Source organism: Polypterus senegalus, chromosome 15 (genome assembly GCF_016835505.1).
Source record: "Polypterus senegalus isolate Bchr_013 chromosome 15, ASM1683550v1, whole genome shotgun sequence".
Classification (NCBI taxonomy): domain Eukaryota; kingdom Metazoa; phylum Chordata; class Cladistia; order Polypteriformes; family Polypteridae; genus Polypterus; species Polypterus senegalus.
In genome coordinates this window covers 61617423-61637275 of record NC_053168.1, presented here as the reverse complement: position 1 = coordinate 61637275, position 19853 = coordinate 61617423, and the positions used below count along the sequence as shown (strand labels likewise).

Sequence of the window (19853 nt, the reverse complement as noted above, 5' to 3'; positions counted from 1 at the left end):
TAATATCATTTTGAAAATGGATTTTAAATGATTGTAACACTGAGGCTGTCTTATAAATATGAAAAGATTTTGATCCAAAATTGTATACATTTTGTGCATTCCCAAAACATGTGGCCTAGTGATGCTGGAGCTAGATGGCAAAACTCTCAGATTGGGTCTTACCCTGGATACATTTTGGACAAATTTAAATGAGAGAAATGTGATCAATAAAAGATCTTTATTTGAATTATAGAATGCTTGGCATGAATAGAACTGGAGTGTAATCTATATTTGGTTGAGTTCCACTCCTTTTTTGAGATGGCGATTGATAGGTCACTTTCCCAGCATTCCCTAGGATCTTTGCGAGGTAGATTCTTTGTAATGTTTTTCTGTATTGTTGAGGTACTCTCTTAAGTCTTCATCAAGACTAGTCAATGTGGCCTCTGGTTTCAACTTACATTTATACTGGGTGAGTTTGCCTTCGTGCATCCATTATTGAACATACTTATTTGAGTTTAGGGTGACTGGAGGATCTTTCATTTAAAGTTTTTTAATTAGAATTAGTTCAGGTGGTTTGCAAGGTTGATACACAAGATGCATGGCGAAGGGACTACTACACTAAGAAGAACAAAGCTAGAATCAAATCCTAAATTGTTTGCTCATGCACTAGTACAGAATTTTGCTGAGTCTTGTGTTTATTTTCTTAAAGTTCAGATGCTTTTAAATGCACAAGCCATCTTTTACAGCATAACTGCTATGACATAACATGTTACATAGTCTGCATATCACATTGCTTACTTTAGCAATGAATAGTATGTGAAACTTCAAGACAGTGTTGCATGAAATACAGCACTTCTACAGTAACTCAGGTATCTTTAGATCTTCATAATTTTGTGACTGATAGTGACTTGGCTAATGTAAAAGCAGAATGCCCATGAGAGACTATGTAACCACTTGGCTGTAGTCAATAAAACATTGTTTTCTTGACATGTTAAAAGCCATAGGCTCTATGTGTTTATTTTCTCCAGGATTTTCTTGATGTAGTTTTTTATTTATCCATTACCATCTGGCTATAGCTATTGTTAAAAAATAATGACTTCATCAAATCCTCACATGGTGGGTAAACAGGTAATTATTTATATACTGCATTTAATTACAGAAAAAAAAAATCTATTTGTACACTAAAGACCATGTGAACTCAGCATAGATTGTTAATCTAAATTACTGGACTTGTTAGGCAATAGTGCCACCCACTGAGCAATCATGCCACCCTAAATCACTTATGCTTTGACACATACAATTCTAACGTTAGTACTTCAAGATTTTCTGTTAATCATAAAGGTGGATTATTTTCACATTTTCTTATTGTACTAAAATAATCCTTCAGTTTTTGCAAGGTTGTTCTTAATGAAAAGGATAGGAGCAGCAATTTCTAAATACTATAAGAAGAATTAAATTAAGTACCATTGACCAGATATTATAGTCAACAAACAAAGACTTGTCTAAAATAGGAGCCTAAGACAGAATCAATATTACGGTGTTTTAGTGAGCCAGATGAAGAAACCGAAAAAAGTGAAAACTACTATATGGCTTATAAAACCGGCTTACTTGATATATTCTTACTGACTGATGCATTAGAATTTATTCTGTATTTTTCTAGGTACTTGTGCAAGTGCAGTCTCCACTTCAGTAGTGAAGACTGTACTTTGCGACATTTTCCACTATTTAAGGATGCCAGTCAATAGAGGTTGAGACATACGAGGATATTGAAAAGGGACAAGTACTGAAGGCACATGTACAGCAAACTACAGACCATTCACGACAAGTTCCACCTGGCCCTGTTGACGCCACCTCTGGGTCCGGACCTTTAGAGAAAGGCCTTGCCGGCTCTGGCCCCCTTGATGTCACGTCCGGGCTCGAGCCTGTGGCTGAAGACCTTTCCAATCCTGGCCCGTTTGATGTCACTTCCTACTCTGACCTTTAAAAGCCTCCACCTTTTCCCTATTCCCTCATTTCTGTTTTGGACTCCAGTTTGTGCACATCAGTGCTGTCATTTATTTGCAATTTGCAGCCAGAAAAATAATATACAGGTGACTGCCCCAAACCATGCTAAGGCTCTTTGTAAAGTTTGTGACATTACCTTCCTCGCAAGTTAGCCCCCCATATCCTGGAGCACACTGACATACATTTGGCTTTATGCATTTCCCACGATTTTTACAGTCTGGACGACAAACAGCTGAATAAAAGAAAGAGAGAGAGAGACAAAGAAAAACAATGTATTAGGTTTGTAAAGATCAGTTATGGAAAATTTTCCAGATATATTATGCAGAAAGCAACTTATATCTCTCCCAAGTACAAAATATAGACTCCTTTTTTATAATGTACCTGTAAGTATAAAATTTGATAGCTATGGAAAAGTTTAAATCCAACTCATTTTTTTTGAGTATCACTTCCTTCATGTTGGGGTCACAGAGGAATATCTGTAGTAATGAAAGCCAGGCATTTCTGGATACTGGATATGATGCACGGTCCATTCAGAAGTACAGTAATATTAGTAATAGCAGTATTTTCATGTTTACAGACTGCAATGGAAGGCTGTGCACTGCTTCTTATAAACTTGGGTATCATGGAGGTCAATGGGAATTCTAAAAGCTGGGAAATAATGGCATGTAAGAAGCTATCCCAGTGATTAATTGGAGTGATTCAAAAGTTAAATTAAGTTCAGAACTGTTTTCTTTCTTTTTTTCAAGACTGCAGGGATGAAAATCCTTTGACAATACAGTGGCAAAAGCAGGTTCAGAAGATAAATTAATGGATGGACAACCTGTCACTTTGTATATGTTCCTCGGCTAATAAAATATCAGTTAAAATATACAGCATATATACAATGAGTTAATTTTTTTTGCTCAGAGGTCTTAGTCTTGCCATTCATAATAATGCCACAGTTTCTCTTCAGGTTATCATTTAGGTTTTTGTCATGTCAAAAATCTAGCCCTGCTTTTATATTCTGTGGCACATTTGATTTATCAAGATGAAGAAATAGGTGGCAAAAGCTAAAGATAAGGCATATGATGAGTTGTATGAGAGGCTGGACACTAAGGATGGGACAAATGATCTGTACCGATTTACTAGGTGGAAGGACCGAGCTGGGAAAGATGGGCAGCAGATTAAGGTGATAAAGGATAATGATGGTAACATACTCACAAGCAAGGATAGTGGGTTGAGCATATGGAAGAAGTACTTAAGAGGTTGATGAATGAAGAGAATGAGACAAAGAGAGAAGGTTGGATGATGTGGAGATAGTGATCCAGTAAGTGCAGTGGATTAGCAAGGAAAGTAAGGAAAGCTATGAAAAGGATGAAGAATAGGAAAGCTGTTGGTCCAGGTGACATACCTGTGGAAACATGCAGGTGTTTAGGAGAGATGGCAGTGGAGTTTTTAACCAGATTGTTTAATGCAATCTTGGAAAGTGAGAGGATCCCTGAGGAGAGGAGAAGTGTACTGGTACCAATTTTTAAAAATACGGGGGATGTGCAGAACTGTAGTAAGTACAGAGGGATAAACCTGATCAGTCACAGCTTGAAGTTTTGGGAAAGAGTAGTCAAAACTAAGTTAAGAAGGGAGGTGATGATTAGTGAGCAGCAGTATGGTTTCATGTCAGGAAAGAGCACTGCAAATGCAATGTTTGCCCTGAATGTGTTAATGGAGAAATAAAGAGAAGGCCAAATTGAGCTGCATTGTGTCTTTGTGGACCTAGAGAAAGCATATGACAAGGTGCCTAGAAAAGAGTTGTGTTTTGTATGAGAAAGTCGGGAGTGGAAGAGAAGTATATAAGAGTGGTACAGAATATTTACTAGGGAAGTGTGACAGTGGTGAGGTCTGCAATTGGAGTGACAGCTGTGTTTAAAGTTGAGGTAGGATTACATCAGGGATCGGCTCTGAGACTTTTCTTATTTGCAATGGTGATGGGCAGGTTGACAGAGGAGATTTGTTGGTTTGGACATGTGTAGAGGAAAGATGCTGGGTATATTGATAGAGGGATACTAGGGTTGAAGCTGCCAGGCAAGAAGAGGTTTAAAAATGTGGGGAGAGAGCACCTGCAGGTGGCGGGTGTGACAGAGCAAGATGCAGAATGACAGGAAGATATGTAAAAAGATAATCAAGATGAAAAGCTTTTTCATTTAATAACATATAATCCTTATATACAAAGTGAAGATAAAAGACTTTTCAACATTGAAAACAGAAAACTGAGACTGTTACTTACCGATGTGACAGTTATATCCAGTATACCCAGGTTTGCACCTGCACGTGTTTGGTAAAGAACATTCCATATTCTTGCCACATGGATATCTGCAAATTGCTTCAACAAGAATACACATTTAAATTAACAATGGGTCCAACTCATTGCTTTATATTGTTCTCTGCATTCTGTAATTCTTTTAATTCTTTTAATACATTAACTACCAGAAGATATTAGTCTCCTGAAATGAAAGAAGACTGGATGTGTGATTCTGTTTTCTTTCATTTGCTGAATAAACGAGTTAGTTAAATTCATTTTCAAATGTATTCTCTTCATATCAATTATTTGTGATATGTGCTGTGGCAATTCATCCTGAATAATAAATTTAGCATCAGAAACATTCAAAAACGTATGCATTTTAGAAAAAGTACCTTTACACTTGGCACCATTTCCAGAATAACCATATGGACAGCGGCCGCATTTAAATGACCCATGTTCTGATGGTTCACAAGGGACACCAGGGTAACATGGAGAATCAGCACAGGTGAGCAATTTTGGAAATGATGTAGTCCTTTCTTGTGATTCATATAAGTCTTGTGGAAGAACAATGGCAGAATGCACCTTAGATCCTTTATATGTTATTCCAGAAGTTCTAGTTTTTGGAATTCTTTTGTCTTCATTCACTTCTTCCCTAGAAATGTTTCTTTTATTACCAATGTTAAGCAATGTATTCCTACTATTTAAATATGGCAGGCTTAGTTTGGGTTTTGCTTGAGGAGACTCAGGGCGAGAATTCAAAGTCCTATGGAAAGACGTTAAAAGTGGGATTTCCCCAGTGGTCTTTGTTGAGACTGTAAACTTTCCAGCTTTTTTAGTTGTGGCTGAATGCTTGGATATTGAATCTGTAGTCATCGTAATTGTGGGTGGAGTAGGTAAGTTTACTACATTTAGTGTAGCTGTATCAGTTGTTGTACTTCTTGATCTTTGTCCTGCCAAAACATAACAGTATTGCAAAAGAAAAAGAAAATGATTTATTCTCTTTAAATAAAAAAAGAAGAAAGCAACATTACTAAACACTGTCCATTACCAAGCATGCAGTAATTTCTTTCTTTGTATGGAAAATATTTTCAAAAGAAAGATTCAAAATGAAGACTTCTAACTGTTATGAGACACACGATTTTTGTGACCAAGAGATGAAAACTGTAGAGAACTGATGTGTTCAGGGGAAAATGCAAGGGCCTATAACATAATATCAAAGTAACCTGGCAACCCAAACAAAGGGTCAAAAAGTTATGAAACACCTAACACTAGTGCCTACATTAAAAATAATACTAAATACACTGAGAAATAAAAGACCTAATTTAATCTACAGAGAGTGAGCGACTGTTGTGAGCACCGCCATATTTATATTCCTGTAGATGTCACACTACATCGAGCATTGTGTAAACAACAGCAACAAGACTACCGAAATTCAGCTTTTCCAAAACCTATCAAAATGAAAAACAAACCAAAAAATAATCACTGCATCAAAAAATGATGAAATACACAAATTGTTAACGCAATCACCAAGCTCCACCTGTTCAGTAATTCAAAAGAATAGTCTGTTACTTGAGTGTCAGATTATTATTAAACAAAAGAAGACTAACTTCAGTATTTTCAATGTTTATTTTTCAGTTAGATTTTGGCCTTGAGTTTTGATTTTGATTCACAGCTTCAATTTTGAGTACGCATATGTCTTATCTTTCAGTAACATTTTACCTCCCAGTTTTTTGTTTTTTTTTCAAAAATTATCTCGAATATTGAAGTCTTCAGGGTGTTTATAACACTCATCTGCTTAACTTGGTTGTAGCATAAACTGTCAGGGTCTTAGTCTCATTCTAAATTAAGTCTGTGGTCATTAAAGTAGCAGTTACCAGAGAGTCTAAAAAGCGCCTGCTAGCCACCAGCTAGCTGTTTAAGGCCTTTTCTCAGTCTTTGTCTCCGGTGTGACCTTTCACTGTATATTGTGAGAAGTAAATTAGTATATTGTGTTCTCTTTTTGAGACACTTTGGAATAGGATTCTTTTGGTTTTAACTTTAGCTTTCCCAGATAAGTTAATGCATTTGGATTAGCATCTTTAGTTAATTATCTCTTTGTGTCATTTTATACTTGCTTTCTTGTTTTTTGTTTTTTTTTTATTTATTTAAATGCTCTGTACTACCAGTTATGCCCTATTATACTATTTAAAAAGAGAATGCTATTATTACAGTATCTGGATGAATTACTTGTTTTATTGTGTTGCTCAGTGAACACAACTACCAAAAAAGCAAAAAGGCACACAGATATTTATAACAGCCCAATTATGACTCACACACAGACATTTTCAAAATAAATGCTGTTTCAAAGTATACTGAATGGATTGCCAGAGCAACACTGCAAAGGCTTAAGATGTACAGCACAAGCATAGATGTCCTCGTGTTGCTTTGTTAGACATAGCAAAGATAAGTCAATTTTGAAAATAAGAATCAGCAAATGCTGTTACATTATGGTTTTCAGTGTTAACCAAGATTTATGCAAATGGTTTACTGGTTAACAAAGGTTTTAGAAGTGGATGAAATAAACACTGTCTCTAGGAGTCAAACATTTAATAGGATACAAAATTTATTTTTTCTTGTGTTTTCTTTTTTTTCTGTTTTCAGAAAAATGGAACACTCACAAACAAAATTTCTTAATCTAATGGTTTAACATCTCATGTTGCAATACACTTAAAAGTTAAAGGAAAAGAGATTAATTCTTTTTTAAAGACACTATATACTTGAAAGTGTTTCAAATAGCCTACTTCTGTTTTTGATGCTCTATTTAAAAATGAGCATATTATGCAGTATGTTTAGGGGAATGATACGTTTTATCTTTCTGAGAAGCACAACTAGCCTCTTCAATGTAGTAAAAAATTCTCTCAATATGATGAGTATCTGCAATTTGTGGGAAAATACTATGTCAGTGTGTGTATATATATATATATATATATATATATATATATATATATATATATATATATATACAGTAAATATATAAAAAGCGCTTACCTGTCAGAGTTAACCTGCTGCATGTAAAACCATTACCATGAAATCCTGGAGGACAGCCACCACAAGAAAATCCTGATTCTTGTTCTGGATCTTCAAAGCATTGCACACCTGGGAAACACGGCTTAGCAGCACAACCCTTTTGAGTGCCTATGGGAAATAAAAGTATCAGGAACATAAATAAATAATACTACACTTTACATTTAAATAGTAATTTCATCTGAATGTTGTTACAGTAATACAAAAAATGTTAATGAAACAATCAAGCTATAATTGTAACATATGTTTGTAAGAAATGTGCATTTACAATATTACAAGCAGGTCGGGTAGATAATAGTAAACACATGACTTTTCCAAAATTCAGATTACTTAATAAATGCTCATTATTTGCTCTTATTGATCATTTCCAATCACTATGCCTATAAGTTAAAGTCAATAAAATAACACCTTATTTGTTTATTTAAAAATGAGTTCCAGCACTCTTAACATTGAATAAATTGCTTAAGGAAGAAAAAGTAAAAAAGAATTGGATTATTACGTGCCAGAGCTAAATTTACGTCCTGGTGATTGCTGACGGTGAACACTGGTTTGTTTCTTTGTTTCAGTTATTTCATTTTCAGCTGGGGTACTGATTTGTGTTTGTATTTCTGGCCCAGATTTATTGTCATTGCCTTCCTCCTCCTCAGGATACACCTTCTTAACCTCTTCCTCTTTGACAAAAGGATTCAGATTCAAAGATTCTTCGACCGCTAAAATAAAACATATTTCTGTCAAATGTAAAGTTCATAACCCATGTTTATTTGATAACAGAGAGAAAACAGAATGTAACTTTGTCATTATCATAAATGCATCTACTGACATCAACTTCGAATCAAGTGATCTTGTAAAACTGTCCCTTAATGAATAGTGAGGCAAATAACAATAAAACTTTATTTAAACTTGCCGTTGTTATTCTACAGGCAGAGTTTGTTCTGTGGCTTATGTTTATTCTCCTTTTCGTGGCTATATCTGTTAATTTTTAGTTATTATTTTTCATGTACTTTTGTTTTAATGTAGTTTTTAGTAGTATGTTAATTTATTATTTAAGATTTACGAATTGTGTAATTATAATGTTTGCCTGTGTTTCTTGTGTCCTGTGGGTAGAACTCCAAGAGGCAAGTTCGCCCTGACGTGAGTGCTGCTGAGACTAACCTCTGCCTTTATAATCATGCGGAAGAGATGGTCCTAGCAGGGCATCATTGAGGTTATAGAGTGATGTTCTTATTGTATTATTGTTTTGCTACTTTATTGGATTTTGGACTGGACACTGTTGCCTTATGTAGCCTTTTTAGGCATACTGTTTTTGGGATTATTTTGTCTTTTCATTGTTTCTTTGTGATTCAATACTTTATTTATATAGATTATTTGACTTGTGTATCAAGCCAGTGGTTTGACAGTTTATGTTCTCTCCTAATGGACAGTTGGTGTATTTTGAGCAAAATTTAAAATATAGTTTGGAAGTTTAAATGCCCGTTCCCTATTTTAAACCTGGCTGAAGCTTCTTTTAGCTTGGGATCAGAGTGCCTAGGGTGAGGCCTATTTTTAGGCAGGCCAGAGAAGGTTCTGGTCTGGTTTTTGGGTCTTTTTTGAGGCCTTTAACCCCTTACACCATTTTTCTTTTTTCACAACAGAATAACACCCTGTTGAGACCATTTCATCCAACAGAATATAAAAGCTGAGGAAAAATAAAAATAATGATTCACATTTTCACACCCACCAACACACGCACACACATATATCCTTTACAACAGTAGTGACACTGTAATATTTTTAAAACTTTAAATTACTGTTAATTTTACCTTTATAATCTGTGCATTATATTATTTACTGAAAATTAAGTGACTGTGTAATTCAGACAAAGCCTACTACTACACCTGGATGCACATCACTGCACTACCTAACTGAAAAACTACCAAACATAGCAACAAGCAAGAAAAAAATATTTAAAAAACCTAACAATTACAGTGTAAAAAAGTAGTAGTAATAATAACAATAATATAAATCATAATAATCAGCCATATTAAAGTGACAATTGGAGGAACATCATTTTAAATGGCATAACAGAAATATATAATTTTATTTAAATAAATGCATATTATCTGCCTACCTTTACAGTGTCTGCCATCTCCTCTGTATCCTTCTGGACATGAATCACAGATGTAGGATCCAAAAGTGTTATTACAGCGAACTCCCACAAAGCAGGGCTTTGATGAACATTCATCAACATCCTCTTGACATTGTTCACCTTAAAAAGACAAAGAAACTGCTTTTAATACCCAAACAAAAGTACATATGTTTTCTGAACTTGTGTTTTGGGCCTGCCTGTTATGGCATACCATATTTAATTTTCAAGGATCACCTCTTAATCATTTGTGTCCATTTGTTGCCAAAAAGAATTTCTAGAGCCCCTGCTATGCTCCTTGTTAACCTATGGATGTATGACCATATATAGCACTAAATCCATCATTAAATTTGCAGATGACACCATAATTATTGAAATGATTAATTACAATGACAGCACTAGCTTACAAAAAATGATTTTCCTTCTGAAGCAGTTTTGCCAGAATAAGATTGTTTTCCTTAATATCGGCAAAACTAAGGATCTGGTCATAAACTTCAGGAAACAGGAGGTAGACTGCGAAGAGGATTATCAGCTTTAAATTTCTTGGAATCACCGAGAAAGATGTGGATGCCTACAACTACTTTATGCTCACCAACTTCTAAAGTGACAGCAAAACATTTGGATTGCACTTGCTCAGATCAGAATATCAAAGAACTAGAGGCTGGTAAGAGCATCTGATAATATTACTGATATTAAATGCCTTAGAAAGGCAAACATAATTATGTAAGATCTCAGACACTCTGCACAGTGACACACTCAGTAGGTGGTATAGAACCATTAGCACTTACACTACTAGGTTTTACAACAATTTTTACCCTAAAGCAGGGGTTCAAGTGGCTGGTACACACTGTTATGGAGTACTGATATTTCAGAATTTTTAGCAGTTGCATACCAGAAGTGTTTTTGAGTGTACTAGCTTGCATCAGGTATATTCAAAACCTGCTCCTTTATCAATTTGTAATGTATTTTGCCACTTTAAAACTGCAAGGGAAACAATCTTTTATTGTGATACTCAAAACCCTAAAGGGGATCCACCAACCCCTCGATTTTTAATCATATTTTAGTGGATTGTGGAGTTCAGAGTTTGAAGCTTGACTAGGATACCATCACTTACATCTGTCCATTTCAGGCACTACCCTCAAGCCTTATGGTTAGTCAAAAGACTTGTTAACAGCCATATTTGTAACTTCACAAGTGTACACAATATATTGTTCTATGTCATATTGTCACTAAGTGTGAGTTGTCTGGTGTTGGATTTCTTTATTGTCTGTCCTGCCATACTATCACTAGTCTATGGCAGCTGTTTTAGTAATAATCTCATTGTGCTGTTTACACTTATCAATACATTTTTAATGAAAAAGTGCATGTTTTTATCATTTCCCTTTATACACAGCTTTTGAATCAATTCGCTTGCATCTTGTTGACTCCACAGAGCTTTGGACTAGGGATGCTCCGATCATTCGGCTGCTGATCTAAATTGGCTGATTTTCACTCAAAAAGAGTCGATCAGTGATCGGTAAATTGCCTGATTACAAAAGCCAATTGTTGCAGTGCTCCTTTATGAAAGGTATTACGGTAGTTGAGCCAGCACCCTCTTGTTTTGCACCAGCAGCATCAGCAAACTTTGTGCTGCGTAAACAAAGAGCAGCAAGTCAAGGCTTGTGTTAGCAATGCAGACTCTTCTGTACAGCAGAAAGTGCCAGGTGTTTGGAATATTAGTCTTTACATTAATGAAAGTGGAGTAGTGAATTTAACTGAGAAAAAAGGAATCAGAGGAGCCATCTTCCTGTGCAGTTAGACAAACTGCAAGAAAAGATATTTTAATGAATTCAGATATTTTTAGTTTCTGTTTGGACAGTGTGCTTGTTTTAAGTGCATCAACTTTTATTTTTAATTGGAAAACAAATTAGATAAAGAAGAATTTGAAATTGCTGCTTAGTAAATAAAAGGCTTGTTAGGTTAACAGCACATGTATCTTTTAATTATAAACCTGTTAAGCATATTAGTCTTATGTCTTCTTGATAAAGAACTTATAAACATTTGATAAGCTTGCAGCTTTTTAAAAAGATTTTTACTGTATTTATTATTTGTTGCCGTGTGACGTACAGTATATGTTTTGGTAGGAAACAAGTATTATATAATTAAACTGGTAGTCCATATTTATAATAATACCTGAAGAATTATGAAAGTCTAGCTGATACAGTAAAGAACAAAAATACTCCTGTATAAATATAGTAAATGCATATTTTAACAGCAAAAAGCTGTAGTGCAATAAATAATTTAAAATGATTAAAAGCTATAAGTGTATGTATATGTACATTTAAGCAGTGTTAATTGCCAATGTCAATTAACTGTGTGAAGAAAAATGCTTCACTGTGGGGACTGTATTGGACAAGTGATAAGCAGTGCCTGGTTGTCTCCACACATACCGCTTAGAATTAAGGCCAAAAAGTTCTATCTTGGTCTCATCAGACCAGAGAATCTTATTTCTCACCATCTCAGAGAACTTCAGGTGTCTTTTAGCAAACTCCACGCGGGCTGTCATGTGTCTTGCCTTTCCTCAGTGTGTGAAGACAACCAGGCACTGCTCATCACTTGTCCAATACAGTCCCCACAGTGAAGCATGGCGGTGGCAGCATCATGCTGTGGGGGTGTTTTTCAGCTGTAGGGACAGGACGACTGGTTGCAATCGAGGGAAAGATGAATGCGGCCAAGTACAGGGATATCCTGGACAAAAACCTTCTCCAGAGTGCTAAGGGCCTCAGACTGGGCCGAAGGTTTACTTTCCAACAAGACAATGACCCTAAGCACACAGCTAAAATAATGAAGGAGTGGCTTCACAACAACTCTGTGACTGTTCTTGAATGGCCCAGCCAGAGCCCTGACTTAAACCCAACTGAGCATCTCCGGAGAGACCTAAAAATGGCTGTCCACCAGCGTTTACCATCCAACCTGACAGAACTGGAGAGGATCTGCAAGGAGGAATGGCAGAGGATCCCCAAATCCAGGTGTGAAAAACTTGTTGCATCTCTCCCAAGAAGACTCATGGCTGTATTAGCTCAAAAGGGTGCTTCTACTAAATACTGAGCAAAGGGTCTGAATACTTAGGACCATGTGATATTTCAGTTTTTCTTTTTTAATAAATCTGCAACAATTTCAAAAATTCTTTTCTTTGTCTGTCAATATGGGGTGCTGTGTGTACATTAATGAGGAAAAAAATTAATTTAAATGATTTTAGCAAATGGCTGCAATATAACAACGAGTGAAAAATTGAAGAGGGTCTGAATACTTTCCGTACCCACTGTATATATATATATATATATATATATATATATATATATATATATATATATATATATATATATATATATTGGTATCGGAATCGGCCAATCAAGTAACCTGATATGGGTGATTGGTATCAGCCCTAAAAATCCTGATTACAGCATCCATACTTTGGACTATTTCTCACATTCACATACATAACCATAACAACTTGACACACTGGGCCACTCTAAAGTATTTTTCTTTTGGGAGGAATAAACTTGCACACACAAGGAAACCATTTGTCTTATATTTAGTTTTATTTATTTGAAATGTATTTTTGAATGGTTTGGAAAGAGCCTTGTTATGATATGTCCTATATAAATATATAAAACTTGCTGATTAATGAAAAGAAAGATTGATTTTAATTTCAATGCAGAAGAAACCCAAACCAGAACCTGATTATAAGCATTATGAAACGACAGTGATGTCCACTGTTTGCTGTTTGTTTTGAATGTTATTGCCTACATGTTATACAATACAGCAAATAAAGTAAATTCAGGTGTACTCAACACTTAATGAATATGGAAGATTATTTATGCCAAAAATAAATGAAATGAATCATGTTTACTAAATTGAAATGTAATTCATATGCACGTGGTGCATTTTTATTAATATTTAATTAAAAAGATATCAACCAAATGATCTATGGATTGCATTTCATTTTCCCATTAATAATCTTCCATAAGAGAAGGTGGAAAATTTAAGAAAACAAAGCTCTTTTGACATGATCATTAGAAGATAAAGTGAAAAAAACTGACCTGTAAAGCCTGAGTAACATTCACAAGAATATGCATTGAGGCCGTCCACACACCTGCCGAAGATGCAGGGATTTGATTTGCAGTTGTCAGAGTTGAAGTTACAGTAGTCACCTTCAAATCCTCGGGGACAGACACAAACATATTTTCCACTTCCAGGAGGAAAGTTAATATTTGTTACACATGTTCCTCCATTTAAACACTTACATGGCTCAACAATTACCTGTAGGAAGAATTTTTGATTATTTAATAAGTGAAGCTAATAATGCTATATTATAATAAACAGTAACACTAACAGTAGTGTCATAGCCAAATATTAGTAATATAGTTATATTAGTTGAAATTTTAATCTGTGCAGCAAGAAAATGGGATACAATTTACTTATGTTGTAGCAGAGCTTTTGTGAGACTGGTATTATATATTCTCCTGATAACATACATACATGATATATCATACAAAGATCTATTGATACTGCATTTATTATGATCAAACCTAAAAATATTACCCAACTGTTCCTACCTATTTGCAGAACTTTGTATTTCCTCATCTCTAATTTAGGGTTCTCAAGGCCAACCCACATAAGCAGGTTTAGGGCAGCAGTGGGACGTGAGTCCATCACAAAGCATTTAAACACCCACCCACATCAATGAGATGGCAATAAAGGAATAGAAGCAACATAGAAATCTAATATATAATTAAAGATTAAGGTCTGTGTGTGTGTGTGACAGAAGAAGAGAAAGGAGCATCGAAAATAAGAGTCTGAGAAGCAGGCTTTACAGAAACGCACTCGAGAGAGGAAGTACCCAACAAAAGAGGTTCAGACACACACAGATACAGAGGAAAGGTGCTGAAGGCACACATAGGTAAGAGACAGCAAATATATTTAGATTCTTCGACAGGTAGTTTTGCTAGTAACATTTATAAACATCCTATAAATGTCCATTGAGCTACATGTTTATGTACTGTATTGGTTCTTTCTGAGTCCCTAGTATAAATAGTAGCCTGGACATTTTCTTAGTGGCATTTAAACAACCTCCCTGTGTCTGTGTGATAGTGTAGGTCTGTATGATCTATGTCTGCAGTTGTTTCCTGCCTTGTATCAGATGTCACCAAGATCACTTCCTGTTCCTACACTGTGACGAAATTAAACAAATTCAAAAATGACAGCATAAGGGATGAAACCTTTTGGAAGAATAAGACAGAGATCAGAAATGCAGTGATATTGACTGACATCTGAAAAGCATTACTTATTTGTCACCAACTTGTTTCATAAATAGAGTTAAATTAAATGACCTCAACAGTTAGCTATATTTATTTATTTTTTTCTAATTACTGTCATTATAAAATGATAACTGAATGACAGGTAATACTGGGCTTTTCTTTTGCCTGCAGTCATCAAAATGATACCTCCTTTCACGCTGCTTATTGTCACAACAATCAGATATAACAGGCTTATTGGCATAGCGACAATGTTTGTTAAGGACACCGTTCATGAATAAATTATTGTACTAAAGTATGTGCACATTAAATTATGATATGTGACTTGTGTGTGTAGTTTGTTTTTGTCTTGAACTTTGTGTTTAGACTCTTCATGGTCTGTTTTGCTACTGGCAGATCAGTAAAGTAATATCTATCTTTATGTCATCATAATTTAAGTATTCTTGTTCTGCATGTTGTTTTGTTTTAATGACTTCATTTAATAAATGAGTGTGTTTGAAAGTACTTTAAGTAAATTTTGCTAGGGGCTCTATATGGGTGAGTGGTATGTGTGTGGCTGTGCCCTGCAGTAGACTAGCACTCAGTCCAGGGAGGGTTCTCAATTTGTGTCCATTCCTGCTGGAAATCTAACCCCAGCCAGGATTGATAGTAGAGAGTAGTTATTACTGATTCTCATACTCAGTCCTGGGGCATCTCTATGGCTGCACATTTTGGTCTGAACCAACATCTACTTTTAATTAATTAAGCAATCTTATATTTGCCAGTTTCTAGTTTGTGATGTCAGTTCAGAAATTACAAAACTAAATTTGATAAATTTTCATTGGAATGAAGTACTAGGGTTTTGTACCATGTTACCCATTATGGATGTAGTGAGAAGTCAAGCAAAATGATACATTTTATTGGCTAACTAAAAAGATTACAATATGCAAGCTTTCGAGGCAACTCAGGTCCTTTCTCTCACTACATTGGAATAAAGTAAGTATGCATATGACTGAGGGACAATTCAGTATTTATATATCTTTGGTTTTTAAAACTTTCTTTATTATCATCACAGTTATCATTTTAATTCTACTTTTCTGGTTGTTTAAGCTGTTAGTTACTAATGAGCACACTACAGGATACCTGCAGTCTTTCATCATTGATTGTTATTTGTCCTGGTGTTTATTCAGTGCTGTTAATTGTATTTTTTAGGTTACAATTGAGAAGCAAACTCCATTGAAAAAACATGAATAGGAAAGCCAAAAAATATTTCTAATCTTATATATAAACATCTACACGTGGAAGTGTGTGTGGCTGTCCATCTTGGAAATGAGAAGTAGAGTCGGGCTAAGGGTTCCACCTCCGAGGATACACAAGTGAGGCGAGCACATCAGCAAAATGAAACCTCAGAAGAAAGACAGTCGCTTAGCCGCTAATACATGCGAGCACAACCAAACCTCCTTGGAGAGACATGCCCAGAGTAGGTCCTTTCAATTACTTGACATCTGTACATTTCAGTTTTTTTTTCTGACGATTTCAATAGTTTCTAGAACCCTGTGCTTTTTACAGCATGGGCTTACACAGTTAGTTTATTTATAATTTTCAACCTTACATCACAATGTTTTCCTGAAGGAAGAATACAAAAAAAACTAGATAATCAAACCATGAGATCAATTAGTGGTAAAATGACTCAGTGATAATGAAACTGACTGGAACAAAAGCCTGCAGCCACATAGGTCCCCTGGACTGAACCTGAGAACTACTGATATTAACGTAAATGTGCACAGTCTTATATCATTCTATATGTGTAAGTAACTAAAAAGAGAAGGAGGTGCTTTATGTTGGTGTTTCTTAAACTGTGTTCTTCAAAAACGTCTAGGACTTCTGTTAGTCAAAATGGCTTGAATCAGGTGTAGCTACTCGAAAAATTAGCTGTAATCAATGCATAACATGCATTTGACACAGTACTGAGTGCATCTCTTACTATTAATTATATTAAATGAATATATTAATATCACTTTTTTGATGTTACCAATACAAGTAAAGAACACATTAGTTTTCTTTCTTATTATTGTACGCTGATGTTTGCTAGTTTTCATGAAGTCAGATTTTTATAAAGACTTTGTCATGATCAGAGAGCAGAAATAAGTCTATTCCTATCAAACAACAACTGTGACTTTGTACAATTCTTAAAAGATACAGATTTGAATATGAAGTTATCTTACCCTGCAGGTATACTGCTTTAGATAAAATGTAACTTATCACTTCAGGAAACACATAATAATAAAGAAGACCTAAAGAAAATCACTGAAAAGAACTTCTTTAATAACTTCAAAACTTAACTGATTGAATGAAGGAGGTAGAAAAGAGAAATGATTACAATTTAACCAACTAAAACTTATTGTGACTAATCATTTATAGATGTCACTACCTGAAAACTATTTTCTTCAAAGTGAGGACTCAAGATGGGTTTTTTTTTGAGTTCTGGATCCATTTTATTTCAATAAACAAGTTAAGAGTGATCTGTCTACTAATGAAAAAGAAATATTGACTTTTCTTTCCTCAGACGTTATGTTAAAATATTTGAAGACTAAGTTACTTCTTTATAAATTTAAGGTAAAAAAAAATCACAGTCAGTGTGGTCTTTTAAATGAGTAAGCATTAAGGATCCTACTCCAGTTTGCTTCTACGTGCTTCTGTGAAAGGAAATTTTTGACTGTCACTGGTAGGAAAACAAAATACCAAAATAAGCTTAATATGACCACCTACATTATGGCTGTTTTTAATAAAGTCTTTCACCAAATAATGATGATTTGTGTCATATAATGGCAGCAAACACTCCTCAGTTACATTTATCATGCCTGAAATATCAATAGTTTTATTAATATACTTACTTGCATAAATATATACTGTATATGCATATATTTATAAAAAACATTGATTAAGATATTTTTTACACAACTGATTATCTTGTAGTTTCCTTCCTTTTTTAATTTTTAAAGGGTTTCAATGAATCTTAATTTTTTTTTTTTATTATTAATAGGGTACTGCAGTCCTAAAAGGGTTAAGAAACACTGCTTAATATTATTTTGTCGCCATCTGGTGGACAAAATGGTCTTTTCAACAGAAATTATAGCAGAAAGTCCTACTAGAAACACAACTTTAAAAAAATCAGAGAACACTTTTAAATATAAAGTCTGTTCTGAAAGATAGATAGATACAGCATCTTTTAACATTTAGTTTCTTTTATTTATTTAATAGACTGAAGGACCCATTTTACACTCAGCTCAGGTCTAACTTCACATCAGTTGAAGCTGTTAAGTGCTTCCGATTTTTTTGGATATAGACTGTGGATAAACTGAAAATTGACATTTGCAGGAACTGCACTCTTCTTAAAATTCCACCTTCAAAGTGGACAAAGCTTGTTACAGAGAGTCAAAGCTCCAAAAATAATTCTTGTGTACCTGCTCGAAAAATCAACGAGAGATTTACACTTAACCCTTTCTCTAGGTGATAAGTAGTGCTAGGGTGTTGTATTGTGTTAGCCATTATGGATGTAGTGAAAGTCAAGCAAAATGACACCTTATACTGGCTAACCAAAAAGATTACAATATGCAAACTTTCAAGTCAACTCAAGCCCCTTCTTCAGATTGACCTGAAGAAGGGGCCTGAGTTTCCTCGAAAGTTTGCATATTGTAGTCTTTTTGGTTGGCCAGTAAAAGGTGTCATTTTGCTTAACTTCTTTCTAGGTGATAAGTATATGGCATGAAATGCACAGTGTACAAATACATTTTCTGAAGTGATTGTATGTCTGTAGTACTAGGTTGTTGTACCGTGTTAGCCATTATGAATGTAGAGAAAAGCCAAGCAAAATGACACCTTTTATTGGCTAACTAAAAAGCTAACTAAAAAGATCTTGCCTGAAGAAGGGGCCTGAGTTGCCTCGAAAGCTTGCATATTGTAATCTTTTTAGTTAGCCAATAAAAGGTGTCATTTTGCTTGGCTTTTCTCTGAAGTGATTGGAAAGATTGAATATCAATTTCTAAATTTACAACTTTCACAAACCAATTGCTTATAGTCTTTTCAGACATTTTATTATTATTTAAGGAAGAGTTATTATTTGCTGTTTTTTATTTTATGTGGTAATAATTGTTTTGAATTTGAGTCCCTGCAGTAAAATTTAAATACAGTACTTTAATACAAGTTATTAGTGGCATGGTGGAACAGTCAATAGTGTTGTGCCTAACTACAATTAGGTCAGCAGTGAATTTTTGAGAAGGATGCTTTCATTATTGAATTGTTACAAGTTGCTCATACTATTTTTTTTTTGTGTTGCAGAGTTTTACAGTGTAATTTGGGTTTTCTTTCACATTTCAAACATTTGACCTCAGATGGCAACACTACGTTTCCCCTTTATGAATTGTATTAAGTAAGTCTGATGAAGTTTGGATGGTAATTATTTGTGAGTGCATGAATTAATATGCTCTGTGATTTGCTTGGTTTCCATCTAATGCTAGTTTCTGTTAAAGTCAGGCTGCTGCAGGTATAGACTCCATTTTTCTGCAATCAATATATTAAATGCAAGCAAAAACAATCCATGATACATATGTATTTAGCATATATATTGTATGTATACCTCTACAGATGCTTTAGCTTCAGCATTGCAGTCATCTGTTACAGAAAATCTGAATGTTTCCGTTGTTTCAGATGTCACCTTCCAGATCAAAAGTCCAGCAGGTGAGAGTACTGCCTCCTTTGGACCTTGGTCCAGTGTAAAAAGAACTGCAGAACCTTCAGGGTCTGTGGCCAAGAACTGGTACACAAAATTTTCACCTCTGAATGTTTTAAGCTTTGCTTGTGATGGTTGGAAAATGGGTGGCTCATTTTCTGTTGATAAATAAATAACAAGGGTAAAATAGTTTACAAAATGCCAGAATTGTCACACCAGCTATTTCATTTTCCTTATTAACTGGTAAATTTCCTGTTGTTGCCAAAAGTAGAAGATATAGCTAAAATCAGCTAAAATTCACTTATTGTATAACAAGCATCCCAGTGCTTACCTCTGTTTCTCAGTAAAAGTGAAAGGTATGCCCACATGACACCACTTTTAATTATGAAAAACAAAACAAATATA

The 19853-nt window shown here is 34.8% G+C and overlaps 1 protein-coding gene across 4 annotated transcripts in view; it reads right to left on the bottom strand.

The window, feature by feature from the left end:
- The window catches only part of vwdel (von Willebrand factor D and EGF domains-like), a 113498-nt gene that overhangs the window by 21167 nt on the left and 72478 nt on the right, over window positions 1-19853 (bottom strand). For all 4 annotated transcript variants that reach the window (XM_039736953.1, XM_039736954.1, XM_039736951.1 and 1 more), the window contains 8 exons: window positions 19356-19606; window positions 13526-13745; window positions 9429-9566; window positions 7825-8031; window positions 7286-7432; window positions 4651-5208; window positions 4244-4339; window positions 2120-2215 (listed from right to left, as the gene is read on the bottom strand). In XM_039736953.1, the coding sequence (XP_039592887.1) occupies window positions 2120-2215; window positions 4244-4339; window positions 4651-5208; window positions 7286-7432; window positions 7825-8031; window positions 9429-9566; window positions 13526-13745; window positions 19356-19606 (1713 nt within the window). The remainder of the gene's footprint in view (window positions 1-2119; window positions 2216-4243; window positions 4340-4650; window positions 5209-7285; window positions 7433-7824; window positions 8032-9428; window positions 9567-13525; window positions 13746-19355; window positions 19607-19853) is intronic.